The sequence below is a fragment of the Dromiciops gliroides genome, chromosome 2 (assembly GCF_019393635.1).
Source record: "Dromiciops gliroides isolate mDroGli1 chromosome 2, mDroGli1.pri, whole genome shotgun sequence".
Classification (NCBI taxonomy): domain Eukaryota; kingdom Metazoa; phylum Chordata; class Mammalia; order Microbiotheria; family Microbiotheriidae; genus Dromiciops; species Dromiciops gliroides.
This window is the reverse complement of record NC_057862.1, coordinates 491,681,483-491,699,736: the sequence shown is the minus strand read 5'-3', so window position 1 is coordinate 491,699,736 and position 18,254 is coordinate 491,681,483. Positions and strand designations below refer to the sequence as shown.

The 18,254-nt window shown below is 39.3% G+C and overlaps 1 protein-coding gene across 4 annotated transcripts in view; it reads left to right on the top strand.

Annotated features, from left to right (window-relative positions):
* ASAP2 (ArfGAP with SH3 domain, ankyrin repeat and PH domain 2) overlaps nt 1–18,154 on the top strand; it is a 290,308-nt gene extending 272,154 nt beyond the window's left edge. For all 4 annotated transcript variants that reach the window (XM_043983860.1, XM_043983863.1, XM_043983858.1 and 1 more), the window contains 4 exons: nt 4,315–4,364; nt 4,874–4,962; nt 12,910–13,032; nt 15,414–18,154. In XM_043983860.1, the coding sequence (XP_043839795.1) occupies nt 4,315–4,364; nt 4,874–4,962; nt 12,910–13,032; nt 15,414–15,488 (337 nt within the window). In that variant the 3' untranslated portion in view covers nt 15,489–18,154. The remainder of the gene's footprint in view (nt 1–4,314; nt 4,365–4,873; nt 4,963–12,909; nt 13,033–15,413) is intronic.
* Nucleotides 18,155–18,254: the final 100 nt, after the last annotated feature.

Below are 18,254 nucleotides of genomic sequence, written 5' to 3'. Positions count from 1 at the left end.
ATATGCTAGAACCTTTTCCAATAAATATGGGAGTAAGTTAATCAAGGATGTTCACCCTCTCCATTATTGATATAGTTCTGGAAATGTTAATAATAAGATGAGAGAAGGGAATTAAGAGAATAAAGATAGGTAAAAGAGAGATAAAACTATCCTTAGTTGCTGATGATATGATAGTTTGTTTGGAAAGCCCCAGGCAATCAGCAGATATGCTAATTATGACAATAGCTTCAGCAAAGTTGTAGGATACAAAATAAATCCTCAGAAATAAATAGCATTTATACATAATAATAACATGAGAAGCAATGATAGATAAATTCCAATCCAGATACCTACAAAATGCATAAATACCCAGTGATCAACCTCCCAAAGCACACAGAAGGCTTGTATAGATTTAATTACAAAGTGCTTCTTTTTTTTTTTTTTTTTTTTTTTTTTTTGTGAGGCAATTGGGGTTAAGTGACTTGCCCAGGGTCACACAGCTAGTAAGTGTTATGTGTCTGAGGCCAGATTTGAACTCAGGTACTCCTGACTCCAAGGCCAGTGCTCTATCCACTGCGCCACCTAGCTGCCCCCAACAAAGTGCTTCTTAAAGAAAAAATGAAGTCAGAAAAGCCAGAGTACTTCAGGGCATTCAGTGCTCATGGTTAGGTCATGCCAATATAATAAAAATTACAATACTACTAAAGTTAATTCCCACTTTTTTTTTTTTTGCAGGGCAATGAGGGTTGAGTGACTTGCCCAGGGTCACACAGCTAGTAAGTGTCAAGTGTCTGAGGCCGGATTTGAACTCAGGTACTCCTGAATCCAAGGCCGGTGATTTACCCACTGTACTGCCTAGCTGCCCCCAATTCCCACTTTTATTGATATACCAATGAAATTGAGGATCATGATATAATAATAACAGAAAGCATTTGGAAAAACAAAATATCTAGGCTATCAAGGGAAATAATGAAAAGAAGTAAGAAAGAATGAGGAGGGGCAGCTAGGTGGTACAGTGGATAAAGCACCAGCCCTGGATTCAGGAGTACCTGAGTTCAGATCCGGCCTCAGACACTTGACACTTACTAGCTGTGTGACCCTGGGCAAGTCACTTAACCCCCATTGCCCCACAAAAAAAAAAAGAAAGAAAAGAAAAGAAAGAATGAGGAATAGCACTTCCAGACCACAAACTATATTATAAAGTGGCATTCATCAAAATTATCTGGTATTGGTTGAAAAATAGAGATGTGGATCAATGGAAGAGATGTGATTAAGAAACAATACAACTCAGGAGGCAGCTAGGTGGATAGGTGGATAAAGCACCAGCCCTGGATTAAGGAGGACCTGAGTTCAAATCCAGGCTCAGACACTTGACACTTACTGTGTGACCCTGTGCAAGTCACTTAAGCCTCACTGCCCCACCCAAAAAAACAAAAACAAAGAAAGGAAAGAAACAATACAACTCAATAACCCAGTTTGGGGGGGGGGGGAGTGGAAAACAAATTACCAAGGGAAGACTCCCTATTTGATAAAAAAATGTTAGGAAAACTGAAAATAAAGCTTCAACCAACAGCTTACACCACACTCCATGATTCTAAATGTATTCATGACTGCAATTTTAAAGATGATACTTTTTTTTTAATTAGAGGAGAAATAAATCATACTTCTCACATTTTTAACCAACAAGAGATAGAGGTAAATACAAAAGATAAATAACTGATTACTTGAAACTGAAAAGTTTTTGCACAGGCAACATTAATGCATCTCAGATGGGGGCAGCTAGGTGGTGCAGTGGATAAAGCACTGGCCTTGGATTCAGGAGGACCTGAGTTCAAATCCAGCCTCAGACACTTGACACTTAACTAGCTGTGTGACCCTGGGCAAGTCACTTAACCCTCATTGCCCTGCAAAAACAAAACACAACAAAAACAAAAAAATGCATCTCAGATTAGAAGAGAAGTGGTTGAATGGGAAAAAAAATCTTTGAATCAGATTTCTCTGATAAGGGTTTCTCTCACACACATACATATTTATTCTAACAGCTATTCCCCAATAGAAAAATGGTGAAAGGATATGAATCAATACTTCTCAAAAGAACTGCAATGTATCTACAACTACATGAAAAAGTGCTCCAAACTACTAATAATAAGAGAAAGGAAAACCTACCCTGAAAATTGGCAAAAATGACAAAATATGGGTGTAGCTAGGTGGCACTTTTGATAAAAAATCCATCAAATGTCAAGTGCCTCCTATGTGAGACATTGGACGGAAGCCTTTTTCAATATCTTACTTGTTTTCCTGAGATCTCTGATTAACTATCTGGAACTTGATTTTACCTTAACTTGATGCTTCTGAATCATTATTGTGCTGTGCTATAATACCAGCAGACCCTTTTAGAGTTCTTTGTCCTTATACGAAATAATTCCCTCAGGGTTTTGGGGGGGGGGGGCAGGGCAATGAGGGTTAACTGACTTGCCCAGGATCACACAGCTAGTAAGTGTCAAGTGTCTGAGGTCAGATTTTAACTCAGGTCCTCCTGAATCCAGGGCCAGTGCTCTATCCACTGTGCCACCTAGGTGCCCCCTAATTCCCTCAATTTAAAAAAAAAAAAGATTTTGTTGACATCTTTTCCTTCTACATTGCCTAAATTTCTCCTATATTCCTCTCCCTCTTCCCTTCCAGAGAACTATACCTTATAACTCAGAATTTTTCCTTTACATTTTTATATTATTTTCATGTTATTAGCTGTATCTTCTCACTGAAGACATTGTACTTGCCTCCAGCAAGTACCTCATGTGCCCACAGGGCTCCCCGCCACAATTACACATGCACTATGAGTTGAGAAGATAAATACCCAAGTTTGTTAGGATTAAAGGTAAAACAATGTTATTAATATCTAACATTTTTATAGCACTTACTATGTGCCAGACACTTTACAATTATTAGCCCATTTGATCCTTACAACAAATGACCCTGTGAGATAGGTGCCATCATTATCCTCATTTAATAGATGAGGAACTGAGGCAAACAGGGTGACTTGCCCAGGGTCACACAGCTAGTAAGTGTCTTAGGCTGGATTTGAACTCAGGTCTTCCTGATCCCAGTAACAGTGCTTTATCTACTGTACCACTCAGCTTCTTCCACTCTGAGAGCCCTAGAATCTCTTTTTGCTTCCACCTTTTCAACTGTGTTCTGGATGGATTGAGTTTATATATGTATTCCTTAGAGCAACTAAGTATTATTATATTAAGATACAAAATCTAGACCACAGATTTCCATTATCTGCCTCTGAAAGGAAACAAGCCACAAATAAACTAAATCTAAGAATGCTTACCAGTATTCTTGCTTTATACAATAGATGTGGTCTGAAAAAAGCTTTGTGTACACATTGAATCACATTTCTAAAGGCATTATTGGAATTCACTTTTTAAAAGAAAACAGTTCCTTACCATAATGCTACAATTTGTATACATTTGTATTTTCTTGAAGAGGGACGCATTTGCAGCAGGATCCTTTGTATTATTTTAAGGTGTTTTAAGGCCAATATTTACTAATACTAAGCACTGTCTCTCTTTTCTCCTCCTAAACATTTAATCCCTCTCCTACTAAGCACAATAGAAGACACCAAGAATAATAAGGTGTGGTCTTTCTCCTTGCTTTCCAGTATGTTTTATTAATCCTCTAAGAGGCTGCGAGATAGGGCAGGAATGATGTTGTTATTATCTCCCTTTCACAGAAGGGAAAATCCATTTAGATTTATAGACTCACAATTGGAAGGGACCATGGGGATCGTCCCACCCATTCTCTCATTTTATAGAAGAGGAAATTGAGGCCCAGAAAGGGGAAGAATGAGCAGACAAATGGCAGCTTCCAAGGCTTTATTGTTTTGGGTTCTGATTCATAAATGTACAGTAGGCCCAGAGCTAACAACAGTGGGCCTTAGCAACTAAGGCTGTAAAACCAAAGGCTTATGATCAAAGAATTAGATGCTTTGAGCTGGAAGGGACCTGAGAGACCATTTCATCCAACTACCTCTTTACGACCTAAAGAAAAAGGATGTCAGATCGCTAATCAGTAATGCTACTATTAGCATTACCTTAGAGACTGTCAATCCAACACCTTTGTTTTCTAGACAGTTCACAATGGTTATGTGACTTGCCTAAGATCTCCCAGTAAGTGGAAGAGCTGGGATCACAATCCGGGTCTCTTGACTCTTCTTTGGGCTTGAGAAAACTGAAATGATAACTGTGATGTCTATGCATACTTAACAAAAATATTTGGCTCTTAAAGTTTATAGATTGGTAATGTCTTTTTTTTCCTTTTTGTTCTTAACAGCATTGACAGGTCATCCCCTTTGATCAACAAAGGCCAACCTAAAGGACCTGGTAACTACCTCATTCAATATCTATTTGGGGGGGGGGGCCCTTTAGGGAAAAGAGAGGCTGAATTCAGTTTCCAGAACATAAAGCCCCATGTGCTGGGAATCACTAACATTCCACTATTAAAGGAGCATAAGCTTTAATGATCGTTATCCACTGACTCCCATCTCTTGACTGTCGTAAACTGGCCAATAAGAAAAAGAGCAAAGCCCAGGAACAAGTCTCAGAATCATAAATTAACTGAGGAGTGTCTAGAGCTTAAGCCCATGGAATTATTAAATCTGTGAATTATTATGAAGGTTGGAAACCTGCAGGTCAGAAAAGTCAAAGAACAAGATAATAAATAAGATTATTTGGAAACTCAGGAGAACATAGGAATAGAATCGAGAAACATTTTCTCTCAAGGCTGTTTTCCTTTTTCAAATATAGAAAGTGACTCTGTTTGGGTTAATTAAGGTTCATTGAAACAAATTGAGCTAGCATATTTTAAGAGATTCTTTTTGGGCTTCTCACAGCTGGGGAGATCTCTGAAGTGTCCAGTCTTACATCCAACACGTCCTCGGGTTTGCAGCCACCAGCACCCATGCCAAGGAAGTCACAGATAGTAAGTAGCAAAGTTTGCGTACAAGACACCAAATGAGGATACAAATTTGACCAAGACATTGTCCGCTCCCTCAATGAGCTTACAGTCTAGGAACAGGACTGACACATATGTAAATAAATCACTGGAGAGTGTGACATTTATAGGAAAGGAAAGAGCCCAGAATCTGAGTCCTTAGAGGGAAAGATCACTTCCAATTAATGGGATTAGGGAAGGCCTCCTTCCTAGAGGAGGTAGTGTTTGAGCAGGGCTTTAAATGATATGTAGGGGTTTTTAGCTATCTGAAGTCGGGGATGGCAGAGGGGGACAAAGAAGGAGAAATGGATGACATTCCAGGATAAGGACTGGGGAGAAAACCTTTGAATTTGAGGACAATTGGTCAACAAGCATTTATCAAGCACTTGTTATATCCCAGTACTGGGGATGCAAAGAAAGGTAAAAAACAATCCCTGCCCTTTGGGAGCTTACATTCTAACCCATGGGGAGAACTTCTACATAGATAGATACAACTAGAGTAGATGGAAGGGAAGCCTCTAGCATCTGGGGGGCGGGGATCAAGAAAACTCTCGTAAATGGTGGCATTTGAACATAGTATCGAAATGATGCTAAGAGGTGCTGATGATGAGGCATGGAGAAGGAAAATGAAATGTCTTATCATATGTGAGGTTGAACAAACGGGCAAGGCTGGCTGTGTCATAGACTGTCTGGAGGTGAATCCAAGACTTTCCAAAGGACTGGAAAAGTGAAAAGAGGCAGATTGTGAAGATCCTTAGTGCCAAAAGAGAATTTATATTTAATCCTGGAGGTAATATGACCACTGGAATTTATTGAGTAGGGGAGGTGACACAGTCAGACGCATGCATCAGGAAAACAACTTTGGTACCTAAGGGGAAAATGGATTGGAGTAGACAGGCCAGGAAGGATGAGAGGTAAGAAAAAGCCATTAGATTTGTTAACTTTGGAGAAAGTAGTTTGAATTGAATGATGAGGTCAGGAGCTCTGTTTGACCTTTAAAGTTCTTCATTACCTAACTCCTACTTTTCAGTTGTTTTGCACCTTACTTTCCTATACATTCTCTTTGATCCAGTGACACTGACCTCCTGACTGTTCCACAAACAAGATACTCCACCTCTCTGCTTCTGGTATTTTCTCTGGCTGTCCCCTCTGCCTAGAATGCTCTCCCTCCTCCCCTCAGACCTTTGACTTACCTGCCTTCCTTTAAGTCCCAACTAAAATCCTACCTTCTATAGGAAGCCTTCCCCAATCTCTCTTAATTCCAGTGCCTGCCCTCTGTTAATTATTTCTATTTATCCTGTATAGAGTGTGCTTTGTATATGTTGGTTTGCATATTGTCTCCACCTGTTAAATTGTAAGATCCTTGAGGTCAGGGACTGGGTTTTGTGTAAGTTTTAACCTCTCGTATCCCAGCCCTTAGATTGGTGCCTGGTACATTGTAGATGCTTAATCAATGTTTATTGATTAATTGCCACTTTCTCATACTGTGATCCTACATTCACTACCACCACTTCCCCATTTGTTCCTTAGCCCCTTGCAATCTGGGGGGTTTGTTCTTACCACTATGTTTGAAGAAGTCCTAACACTCTCCCTCGTTCCTCAGTGAGCTTAGTACCTGGCACACTGTCTTCCTCTCTCCTGCTTTCATACTAAAAGACTTGAGCATACATGTTGATGTTTTCTTTAATACCCTATCTTCCCAGTTGCTCAGTTTACTCAGTTTCCATGACCTATACCTCCATTCCACTTTAGGTCCACAGATGTGGGCATACATTTGATTTTGCCATCACCTGAAAATGTTCTGCTTCCATGTTCATAAACCTCAAAAAAAAAAATCTTCTGGTCAAATCTTATATCATTCTGTCTTTTCCTATGCCTTGTCATCACTAACCCTGTTGTTCTTCCTCACTGTGACCTCCAATCCTTCGAGCTTTCCATACTTTCTCAGGCCAACTCCGTGTGAGTGCTTGCCTTGTTTAAGTTTTTTAAAATAGTCTTTTAAGTAAGTGTGTGTTTGGCTATGCAGCCAGCCCATCAGAATTGCCCTCTCTGAAGTAGACTTTGAATGCTTGACAGTACAGCTGGAGAGAGAACCTCCATGTCTGGTACCTTATCTTGCCAGGTGATCTTCAGAATCTTCCTAAGACAATTCAAATAAAAGCAGTTCAGTTTTCTGGTATGGTGCTGATAGACTGTTCAGGTTTCACAGGCATATAACAATGAAGTCAGTTACAGTGACTCTGTAGACCTTTACAGAGAACTCACACAAGATAAGCACTGACACAGATGCCAGAAATATCAGTACAAAGACATTCTCAGGGTCTCTCTGCAGAACTTTAATATCAATTTCAAGACATGGGAGGCATTGGCACAGGATTGCCCAGCATGGCTTGCCCACATCAAAGAAGTTGCTGTGCTCTATGAGCAAAGCAGAATCTCAGTAGCACAAAGAGATGTGCAGATCTAGAGACATCTCCATTCCAGATGTTCAAACAGATTATTTGTGCCTGACCTGTATAGAGCCTTCCAAGCTCATGTTGGACTGATCGGTCACAGTCAACACATTGTATCTTGACCCCAACATCATGGTGTCATTGATCCTCTTTGAAGTACAAAGGAGAAACAACACCACTCACCAATTCGTTCTCCCAAGTCCTGGTTGGTCCTTTACCCAGTGAAGAAGTGTCTTATTGTTATGGTGAGCTTGTCTAGCTCCACCTATATGATTTTGTAATATCCTAAAATCATGTTATTTAGATCTGCAAAGGGCTTTAGTGTTAATCTAATTGGAATTCATATTTGAGGATGCTCTTATTCCCAGACTTTACTGCATTGAATGTTTTGGGGGAAACCTCAGTCTTTGAATGTACACATGTGATGGTAATTGGTTTGCAGAAACTCTTAGGAAGGGAACATGAGGGAATAGAATTCTGTTAATTGCAGCATTTTGTATGTACACTGATTACTGGCTAAGAAGACAGTTAAAGTATTTTCGTGACCATGAAATAAGTTAAACGGAAAGTCAGAATACCTGTATTTACTCTGAATTGGGGAGGTCAAGGGCTGCCTTCCTGTCCCACATTTCCAGAAGTTGGCTTACTTAGCCTCCACATGGGTTGGTATATTTATATGGTGCATGCTGTAAGAACTGGCCCTCATTGGTCAGTCTTCTCCTTACATAGACTAGTCTTCTCATTTTACAGATAATAACAATACCCGTCATTGATACAGCACTCTAAGGTTCTCAAAGCACTTTACATATGATCTCTGCATTATTTGGCCTCAAGGCTTTGATGAAAGTAAAGTCCTGGGTTCTGGAATTTACAGGAAATTGGTACTTGGGGAGCAGATACAAACAAAAGGCTTTATCATAATGTGGTTCAACAAGGACTACATACTAACAACATCAAACAATATAAAGTTTACAATTATCACAATCTACCCCCTTGATCCTAAGGACCACTTGACTAACAAGTCACATATCAACAGTAATACCTCTTCCCTCTTTAGATATGGAGAAGTTTCCAAAGAAACTTGATGGCAATCACACATAAAAACACAATAAGAATCTGCAGCAGACCAAGAGCCCAGTGGTCCCACCCCAAAAGGCAGGATCCAGGAAAATAGACCCTTAATTTAGGAGAGGACTGGGGACAAGATCTTTTAGAAGATGGTGATTGGGCCTTCCATTGTCCTCATCTTCAGGGTCACTAGGGTGAGAGTCTAATTCTCCCCAAGAATCATTTTCCTCAGGCTGGCCAGGGCTGGAGTTGCCAGAAGAATGGGGCTAAAAACAGCTGGTGGAATTAGCAAAGGGAAGGGACGAAGAGGATGAGCCTTAATTCTAAGTCTGCCAGTAAAATTCATTCACAGCTAGAGGCTTGAGTGTTGGCCACTCTAGTCTTGGAAGTGGAGAAGAAACAGGGGTTAAGGTCAATCACCCCTTTTAAAGCTAAGTCTTCCACAATAAGCAGGGTGTAGGGTTGTCTGGATTCCTGGAACCTCATAGGTGGTGTAAGGGGATTCCTCTGAATGGTTTCCCACAAAGTCTCTTACTGAAGTTGGGGAAACATTTTGTGCAGCCTCTGAAGTAATAGGAAAATTATAGGGGCAAGTGCATCCTAAACCTTCAGCAAAGTCACTGCTGTTGGTTGCAGGCTAGTGGCTAACACGAGGTCATTGTTGGGCTGGTAGCTAACTGGCCATTCACAGATCCACCATATTCACCTGAATGGAAAGGTTTTCAAGGTGTTGGGAGGACCTACTGGAAGCAAGCTGGTATAGGCAGGTAACCATTTCAGGTACTCTTAACCTTGGTGATGAGATGCAAGGAAGAGAGAGTTGGATCAGTCCCTTTGTCTTCCATCTGGTGGGAGTGGGGATATATATTGTTCCATTGTCTTATGGCTACTGTAGAGTCAGGACTGGACTTGAGGGCTGGAAGTAATGTTTGCAATCCCTTTTCGCCCAAGAAATATTTACACGACCCCAGGTATAAATGTATGTAACATAGGTTATATAGGTTGCCAAATTTTTCTCGACCCCATATTTAAGAAAGTAGGCTCTAGAAGTGCTTCAGTCACTGGTGCCATGAAAGAATCCAGAGACCATCCCCATTGAGGTACAGGCTACATAACCACCAGGATAACTTCTTCTCGGGCTTCTGCATTGGGCTTTTGAGCAGAACCTGGAGCTCAGGGAAAATTAGGAACCTAACTTCCTTTGATGTTCAGAGGGACTACAAGCATCTGCCTTAGTGACTGTACTGGTTGTTACCAGGACGGCTTGAAATAGACCCTGAGAGTGGGCAGTGTCATTCTTCAGGTGGTCCCAGGCTGTCTCATCAAGATCAGGGGAATCTTTGAAAGGGTTGGCCTTGCTTATATTGGTAGCAAGGGGGCTTCTGGCAGAGTCCAGCAAAGACCTTTAGGGTATTTTACAGCCTTTGATAGCACAGGCAACTTCAGCAGGGGTCTTAGGAGAAATTGACATGAGAGTTTCTTTACCTTATTTCTTAAGAGGACACCTGCCAAAGGACAGAGAGTCAGAAACCTTCTGAACTGGGTTCTCTGTTACAGGAAAGGCAGTAACAAAAGTGGTATAAACTCTACTGTATTTGAACTGTCGGACTTTCCTTCCTCATTCTTTAGCTTAGGCATAATGTAGGCCATTTTCTAACCCAGAGTAGCACCTTAACCCTGAGCAACAGACAACACGCTCTCTTTCTAATTCAGAAGGAGCCCGAGGAGACCTGCTTTTGGCAACACTCAGAACAGCACGTTGTACAAAGGGGAAGCATTCCCTTAAGTACAGCACCCCTAATGTCATAGCAGACACTGGCAGAGGCATTCTGGAAAATTTTACCCAGGGTCCCCAAGAAATTCATTATGAATTATTATTTTCTCACAATATTATATAGCAATATAGACAGAGGCTTATGGCCACAGATGCCAGAAACACACCAAGCATGAGGGGGAGGAGATGTATCAGGGAAAGAACCTGATCAAAGATGGGCTTCAAGTAGCAAAATTTCATGTCCTAAAAATGGACTTGGTTGAGAACAGGTAATTGGTACCAGGTAGGGGAGGGGGCATTCTTAACTACTTTTTTTTTTTTGAGGCGGTTGGGGTTAAATGACTTGCCCAGGGTCATACACTTAGTGTTAAGTATCTGAGGCTGGATTTTAACTCAGGTCCTTCTGAATCCAGAGCTGGTGCTCTATTCACTGCGCCACCTAGCTGTCCCGAGGGGGCATTCTTAATCAGACCCAGGTGTGGTAGAGAAGTTCTTGAGATCACTTATCAGTACTAGTCTTAGGTGAGATTTGGGTAGAGGCAAGTTTATTGGGACCAGATAATGGGAGAAGATCGAAATTAACTATATAAAGCAGAAGGAAGAGAATGACTAAGAGACCACTGCAGCTGGTGAAGAATTGTATCTAATCAAAAGCAGCAAGAATTCTATGTCTGACACAGGATTCGCATAGGTCGAATATATATAATATTATATGTATATATGTTTACACACATACATATATGGCAATATAGACAGTCTTATCATTATATAACTATCATAGCTACAACATCATTATATATCAACCAATATGGAGCTTACAATAATCACCCTCATTCAGCCCTGAGACATAGGTGCTATTATTATCCCCATTTCACAGAAAGGTTAAAGGACTTGCAAAATAATTGTCTGAGATAGGATTTGAACTCAAATCTTCTGGATTCCAAGTCTAGCACTTTATCCTCTATGCTACCTAGATGCCTCCAATAAATGAACATATATTAGGAACTTTCTGTGTATAAAGCTCACAGTAGATACCGTGAATATAAAGATGAAAGAAAATTTTTAACTTTCTGGCCTTAAGGAGTTCACATTTTATAAGGGGTGGAGGGGAGGTGGCTAGAGAGGTAGAGAAGAGGAAGAAGAACATACAAGGACACAGACAAATATATTACAAGGGAGAGTGTGTAAGATGTGAAGAGAGCATTCACTTTCACCTTCAGATTCTTGCTCTTATAAATAGGAAGTGTATCTATGAGAACACGGATGCCAAAGTAGTAGGGTATCTTTCTTGTTCTTCCCAGGTAGATGAAAGAGTTTTGACTACTGAATAGCTGTGATCCCATTATTACAGAAAGAGAATAATAGCTAGATGCAACTCACCTGCTAGCTGTAGACAGGTCTTAATTGTTCTCAGCTTCAGATGAGGTGATCCCTGAGGTTTCTTTCATATTGAAAGTCTGTGATTCTATGAAGGGTAATGCTTCCCATTACTAACTTGAAATGACAAATATTGGCAAAGAATTTGAAATTGAGGGGATGCCCCCAAAATTGGGGAATGGCTGAAGAAGTTGTGGTATATAATTGTGATGGAATACTATTGTGCTGAAAAAATTATGAAGGGGGTGATTTCAGAAAAACCTGGGAAGACTTGTATGAACTGATACAAAACGAAGTAGAACCTGTAGAACATTGTACACAGTAAGAATAATATTGTAATGATGATCAATTGTAAAAGACTTAGATCAATACAGTGATCCACAAAAATTCCAAAGGACTGATGATGAAAAATGCTGTCCTCTTCCAGAGAGGATTAAAGCAAATTTTTCCTTTATTTTTCTTTCTTTTCAAAATATGGAAATATGTTTTACTTGACTTTACATGTATAATGGGTATTATATTGTCTTCTCAGTGGCTAGGGGTAGGGATAGGTGGGGTGGGGGGTGAAGAGAGGAAACTGGAGAGGGCTACAGAGAATTTGGAACTCAAAATTTAAAAGTGAATGGTTAAAAAAAAAAGAATACCCCAAAAAGAGTTTAAAAAGAAATAAAGAAATGACAAATATGAGGAGTCCAGTGAAGTATGTAAAGACTTGTGTCAATGGATACTAAGTAAAGTAAACAATCAGGAGAGTAATAGATAAACTATAATGACACTAAGATCGTGAGACTTCTTTTTTTTTTTTTTGGTGGGGCAATGGGGGTTAAGTGACTTGCCCAGGGTCACACAGCTAGTAAGTGTCAAGTGTCTGAGGCTGGATTTGAACTCAGATACTCCTGAATCCAGGGCCAGTGCTCTATCCACTGCGCCACCTAGCTGCCCTGACACTAAAATCCGAAACAAAAAACGAAGCCAAGCTCTGAGGAAATGGATCCCTATTGGTTGTGCTTATTTTTTTTTCTTTGTTATGAAGGAGGATTCCTCTGGGTAATAGTTGTTAAAAAGTGACTACTATGTAAAAACTTGGATTTTTTAAAAAAGAAATTCCCCTGCTATGTAGATATGTAAAAAAGAGGCATCCAAAAACTGCACCAAATGAAGGATTTTTCCCATTTTCCACCCTAAATAGAGAGCAGTTGCTATTTACTGGCTCCATCATAATGACTTGCTGTGCTTTTTTCTATTCTTCTTTAAATATTCCAGACAAAGACAAAACCCAAAAGAGTAAAAGCTCTCTACAATTGTGTAGCAGATAACCCTGATGAGCTAACATTTTCAGAGGGGGATATGATCATTGTGGATGGTGAAGAGGACCAAGAATGGTGGGTGAGTATGGGGAAGAGTTGTTTGGAAGTGTTGAATTGAATATGCTATGGCTCTGGGCTTTGGGGCATTGACCCAGTGATTCTTCCCCCTCTCCCTTGCTTTTCCTTTATGAGCCAGAAAGGTCTGCTAACAAGACTGAAACAGTTTGGTTTCATCTCCCTCCTCCTTTGTCCACTGGTGTAGGACTAATCTGACAAATGAATGAATGTCCACAACCCTGGCAGTTAATGCTTCCTTAAAACACAAAGGCCTTGATGCCTCTCTCCTGGCCCTCATTAACTACTTCAAGTGCCTACTCAATTTAAATCTACACTTGAGTTTCCTGTGTTCTTGATTGATTCCCTGTGATTCTTCCTCTTGACACCAAATAAAAAGCAGGCCAACTCTGAAGAGTTGCATATGCTAGGGATTACCAGGCAGTGGGAGGTTCTTCTCCCATCTTGAGTTCACCATTGCACACTTGACAGAAACAAAAGCCAAGGTCCCTAAAGATCTTAAGGCTTTAACCTTTAATCCTTCTGCCCTCAGAGACTTGACTTAGCTGCACATGATAATCTGAAGTGTTCCCTTTTCATAGCCATCTTGCTATGTTAGGGCAATAATAATCATAATAAATGCTGCACATTAATAATGGTGCTTTAAGGTTTGCAAAGTGCTTTTTTCTTGAAATAAGTCCGTGAGGTTAGTAGTGCAAATATAATTATCATCATTTTTCAGATAAGGAAGTTAAGTCTTGGGGAAGTCAAATGCCTCACCCTAGATCAAAGGGCTAATAAGTTCTGGTTTCAAGCTACTGGAGCCCTACTTGCCACCCTCTCTTAGGGTCATAGGGTTTAGAGCCAGAAAGGACCTCCAAGACCATCTAATCCAGAGGTCTAGCGTCCCTTAGGGAGTATATGGATTTGGATGGGGCCAAAAAAAATCACATCTTTATTTTAACTAACCTCTAACTGAAATTTAGCATTTCCTTCAGTTATTTAAAAACGTTATTCTAAGAAGGGATCTATAAACTGCCAGAGAGATCCATACAACAAAACAAAATGTTAAGAAAGCCCCTTATATTATTCAGGTAAAGACCAAAGTCCAGAAAATAGAAGTGACTTGCCAGCTAACTCACATACTCCAATACGTCTGTGATCTTGTTGATTTGGAAGTTCTCTCCAATGACAAAGATGACAATCCATCTTGTCCACGTCCACCCAAGAGTCTGGCATAGGGAGTCTACCCACCATGGTGGAGTTCTGTCTTGGTTTCTCTTGATACCATAAGAATAACAGTAGAGCTCTCTGTCCACTTGTCATACTTGGTCCTTACTTCATGATCAACCCATCTTATCTTGCTATCATACATTTCTTTGATGATACTTTTTACTCTTGTTGTTCTTCAAAGTCCTTCATTGGTCAGATGACACACTTAGCTCCTATGTGCTGTGAGCTTCTCTTTCCCTCTGTGTGATACTGATTTTCAATTCAAGCCCCAGAACATTACAGAGCCCTTGGAAGAGATCTATAACCACTCAGCACTTTGGCCTGACCATCCACACAAGAAACCCAGGTGGATGAAGGATGTCTGTTGCAAAATTTGGCTTATTACATTAATTTGAAATAACAATTTATAGAAAATGTCCAATAAGTACTTATGTCTGGGATGGAAAGGGCAAATGTATGAACTGGACCTAAAGTTGACAGGAGAAGGAAAGGTGTTCTGGATTCCCTTTGGGAATGAGGTGAGAAGTTTGGTAAAGATAGATATATATACACATTTATTTAGTTAGTTAGTTGTCATCTCTGTGATTACATTTTGAAAAAGCTTATATCTAATATCTAGAGGGTCCTTTCCTGGGAAATCCATGTAAACCTTCCTTACTTTTATTTCCATAGAAAGCCACTGAGGTGTTGACTCCAACCTAAGTTGGAGGTGGTGAAAAATACCAAAAGGTCTGAGATTTATCCTTACTTTTATCTCCCATTTTCCAGAAAAGAGTAAAAGTGAATGGGGGGGGGGGGTGCAGCCAGATGGCGCAGTGGATAAAGCACCAGCCCTGGATTCAGGAGTACTGTTCAAATCTGCCCTCAGACACTTGACACTTACTAGCTGTGTGACCCTGGGCAAGTCACTTAACCCTGATTGCCCCACCAAAAAACAAACAAAAAAGTGAATGGGGTTGGGTCTACCGTGTGGATACAAATTCTCTTATTCTTTATTATGAATATATGAGCTGCCTCTCAATAGACCACATCATACAGTTATTTAGAGTTGGAGTATGGTGGAGTAGTGATCTTTTCCAGGTGTTCATTTCGGGTACCAGATCCCAGAACAAATGTTTGCATAATGACTTTGGTGCTCTCCTAACATGGAATTGTTTTAAATCTTCATTTCAGATTGGCCACATTGATGGAGATCCTAGTCGTAAAGGAGCTTTTCCTGTATCATTTGTGCACTTTATTGCTGACTGAATTGCTACTGAACAAAAAATAGGAAGAAATTTCTCATTTTCATCATATACAAATCAACATTTATGTCCCAGTTTCACTACTGGTTTGAAAACTCTTGCCAGAAATCCAGTTTCTTGAGTTGTGTTTGTTCATTGTTCTGGTTTCAAACTCTGGACACAATTTTTATATGTAAATGATTTTTAAGAAAGTTTTGTTTTCTTCATGAAACAGTCATTGATATACTTTCTCAAAGACACATTTTTACATTTTTATTTTTAAAGGTGAACTGAAAAAATAATTGTAACTAATATCTCTGCACCCAAACCAGCAGAATTCAGTATACCAGCTTAAGATAGACCTTTATTTTGAAACATGAGGTTTGAAAATAAATCCCTCTAGGGGGCAGCTAGGTGGCGCAGTGGATAGAGCACCGGCCCTGGAGTCAGGAGTACCTGAGTTCAAATCCGGCCTCAGACACTGAACACTTACTAGCTGTGTGACCCTGGGCAAGTCACTTAACCCCAATTGCCTCAGTAAAAAAAAAAAAAAAGAAAAGAAAAAAAGAAAAGAAATCCCTCTTGACTTGTCATGGCTTGATTTGGGAGTTATAACTTTTCATGTGCTTATATTAAAGTCAGTGAATCTCAGAGCATCTCATTTGTCTTAGGGAACCAGTTGAAACATTCATTGTTGCCCCAGATGCTTGATAACCCAGCCCCCTCCTAAACTAAGGTCATTCCAGATGCAAGGTCCTGAGTTCACCTTTAAGGACATTTATTCCTTTGAAATCTACCATATGCACACATTTAAAACAACTAGGAAATTTCTGCATTACCTGTTTGTATTTTCTAATTTGTGAGGTTGAGAATCTCTGTATCATTATATGCTGCATGTGTGTATAACCTGTTTTGGAAGTCCTTTATGTAATGTTGATCCTGAACAATTGTATTCACAAGACTACTGATGGTTACTTCAAATCCATGGCAATATTATCAGTTCATTCAACTCTAGGAGGTTATAAAAACTGCATTTCCTGAATTTGGTTTTAAACTAAGGATGATGGATTGCAAAGCAGTTCTTAAAACCAATTATATGCTTTAGATGTTTTAGAATTTGCCTTCTTGAACTTATTTAATCACCCAGTAACACCTGTACACACAAATAGACTATTGTGGTGGACCATACTATATTTATCCTGAGTCGCAAGGGCATTTATTGAAAAACTCACTAGTACATCTTAATTGCTGTTTCCTGTTAAGTGTACCACTGCCTTTCCTTCCAAACACAAAGCGCTTGTTTCCTAACTCAGCAATGAGTGTATATGTATTTATATAATATACCAGTATGAACAGTAGTTAACAATGTCTTAAAAATAATTCTGTTCATTCATCTGTTAACAACTACCTAGCAAATATCCCCAGGTCCCAGTGGATAGAAATAACACTACATAACATTGCAATTTTCACATCCATTTTAATAGTAAGTGTGTTATACCTTTCTTGAATTTATGCTACAAAAAAATCAGGTAATGAACACTAGCATATGTTGATAATAGCCTAATTAAAACATGCTTACATAAACTTGACTATCTACTAATGGTATATAGGGGTTCCATAACATAAATACCTGATGTGAGAATTTTGAAGTTTTATGGTAAAATACATTAAGACAGTGGCCACCTGGACTTTTCATAACCACAAAAATATCTTACAGACTCTGGAAGCCTCAAACTAATGCTAGGACAGTTGTTAATGATTAATTTTTTTGAAAATGGTACACTTGATTGTGATAGCCTGTTTTTATCATGTGAAAAGCTTGTGTGTATAGCTCCTTGATGTATTAACTCATTTCTTAAGCCACTGAGAAAGTGAAAAAAAAAAAACTGGAATGTATTACAATGTTTTTGTTGCGTTTTGAAGTCGATCTCTTTGTACTTTCCAAAGTTCCCAGTTAAAGTTTAAATTTTTAATTGTAGACTTAGTTTAGCACTACAACTATGTTTACTGATGATTTCCATTTTTGGTTTTGGAAATATTTTTAATTCCCTGGTAAGATGCAAGAAAGTAAACAGCCCTATTTTGCACAGTTCCCTTCTCCTCCTGTCTATTTTAACACAGATTCTCCTAGTATATGAAACTTGCAGTCAGCATTTGGTTGATTTGGTGTCAGCTGTGAAATAAAGTCAAATTTACAATAGCCTTTGGGTTCTGGTCCCAGACACTACTCAGTCAGGTTCAGTGGTACATGTCTGGGATACATCTTGGCATTTTTTAAAGCTCTAATTTGGTGGTGCTATTGTGCAGGTAATTAATATTATTCTTCTTGCCAGAGCAGAAATACATTTTCAGTACTTTGCCCACTAACATCCTTTGAGGTATTTGCTCCTTTTTGCAGCAAAAAAAAAAAAAAAAAAAGGGCAGGCAGAGATAAATCTGAATCCATTGTAGATATCTATTTATATTTAAAGTTTACTTTTCATAAATTTCAGCTGCAAGATTCTGGCATTTTGCATTTACCATTCTTCATCAAAGCAAACTTCAAGGGATGATGATTCTGAAATGTTATGCACAGTCTATTTGGTTGCTGTGTTAACTGTTTCAAAAGGAGTGGATGACACCGAATCTGCAGCGTAAAATGCTATTTGAGATGTATAATATTCAATTCATTCATTTGATTATTTTGGTGTAGTTGCAGAGCAACTGTATATATTGTATAACCTAAATCAACTCTTTATTTTCAATGTCCCGAATGCAGTGATTTATAATTAGAGCATGTTTCAGAAGTTTA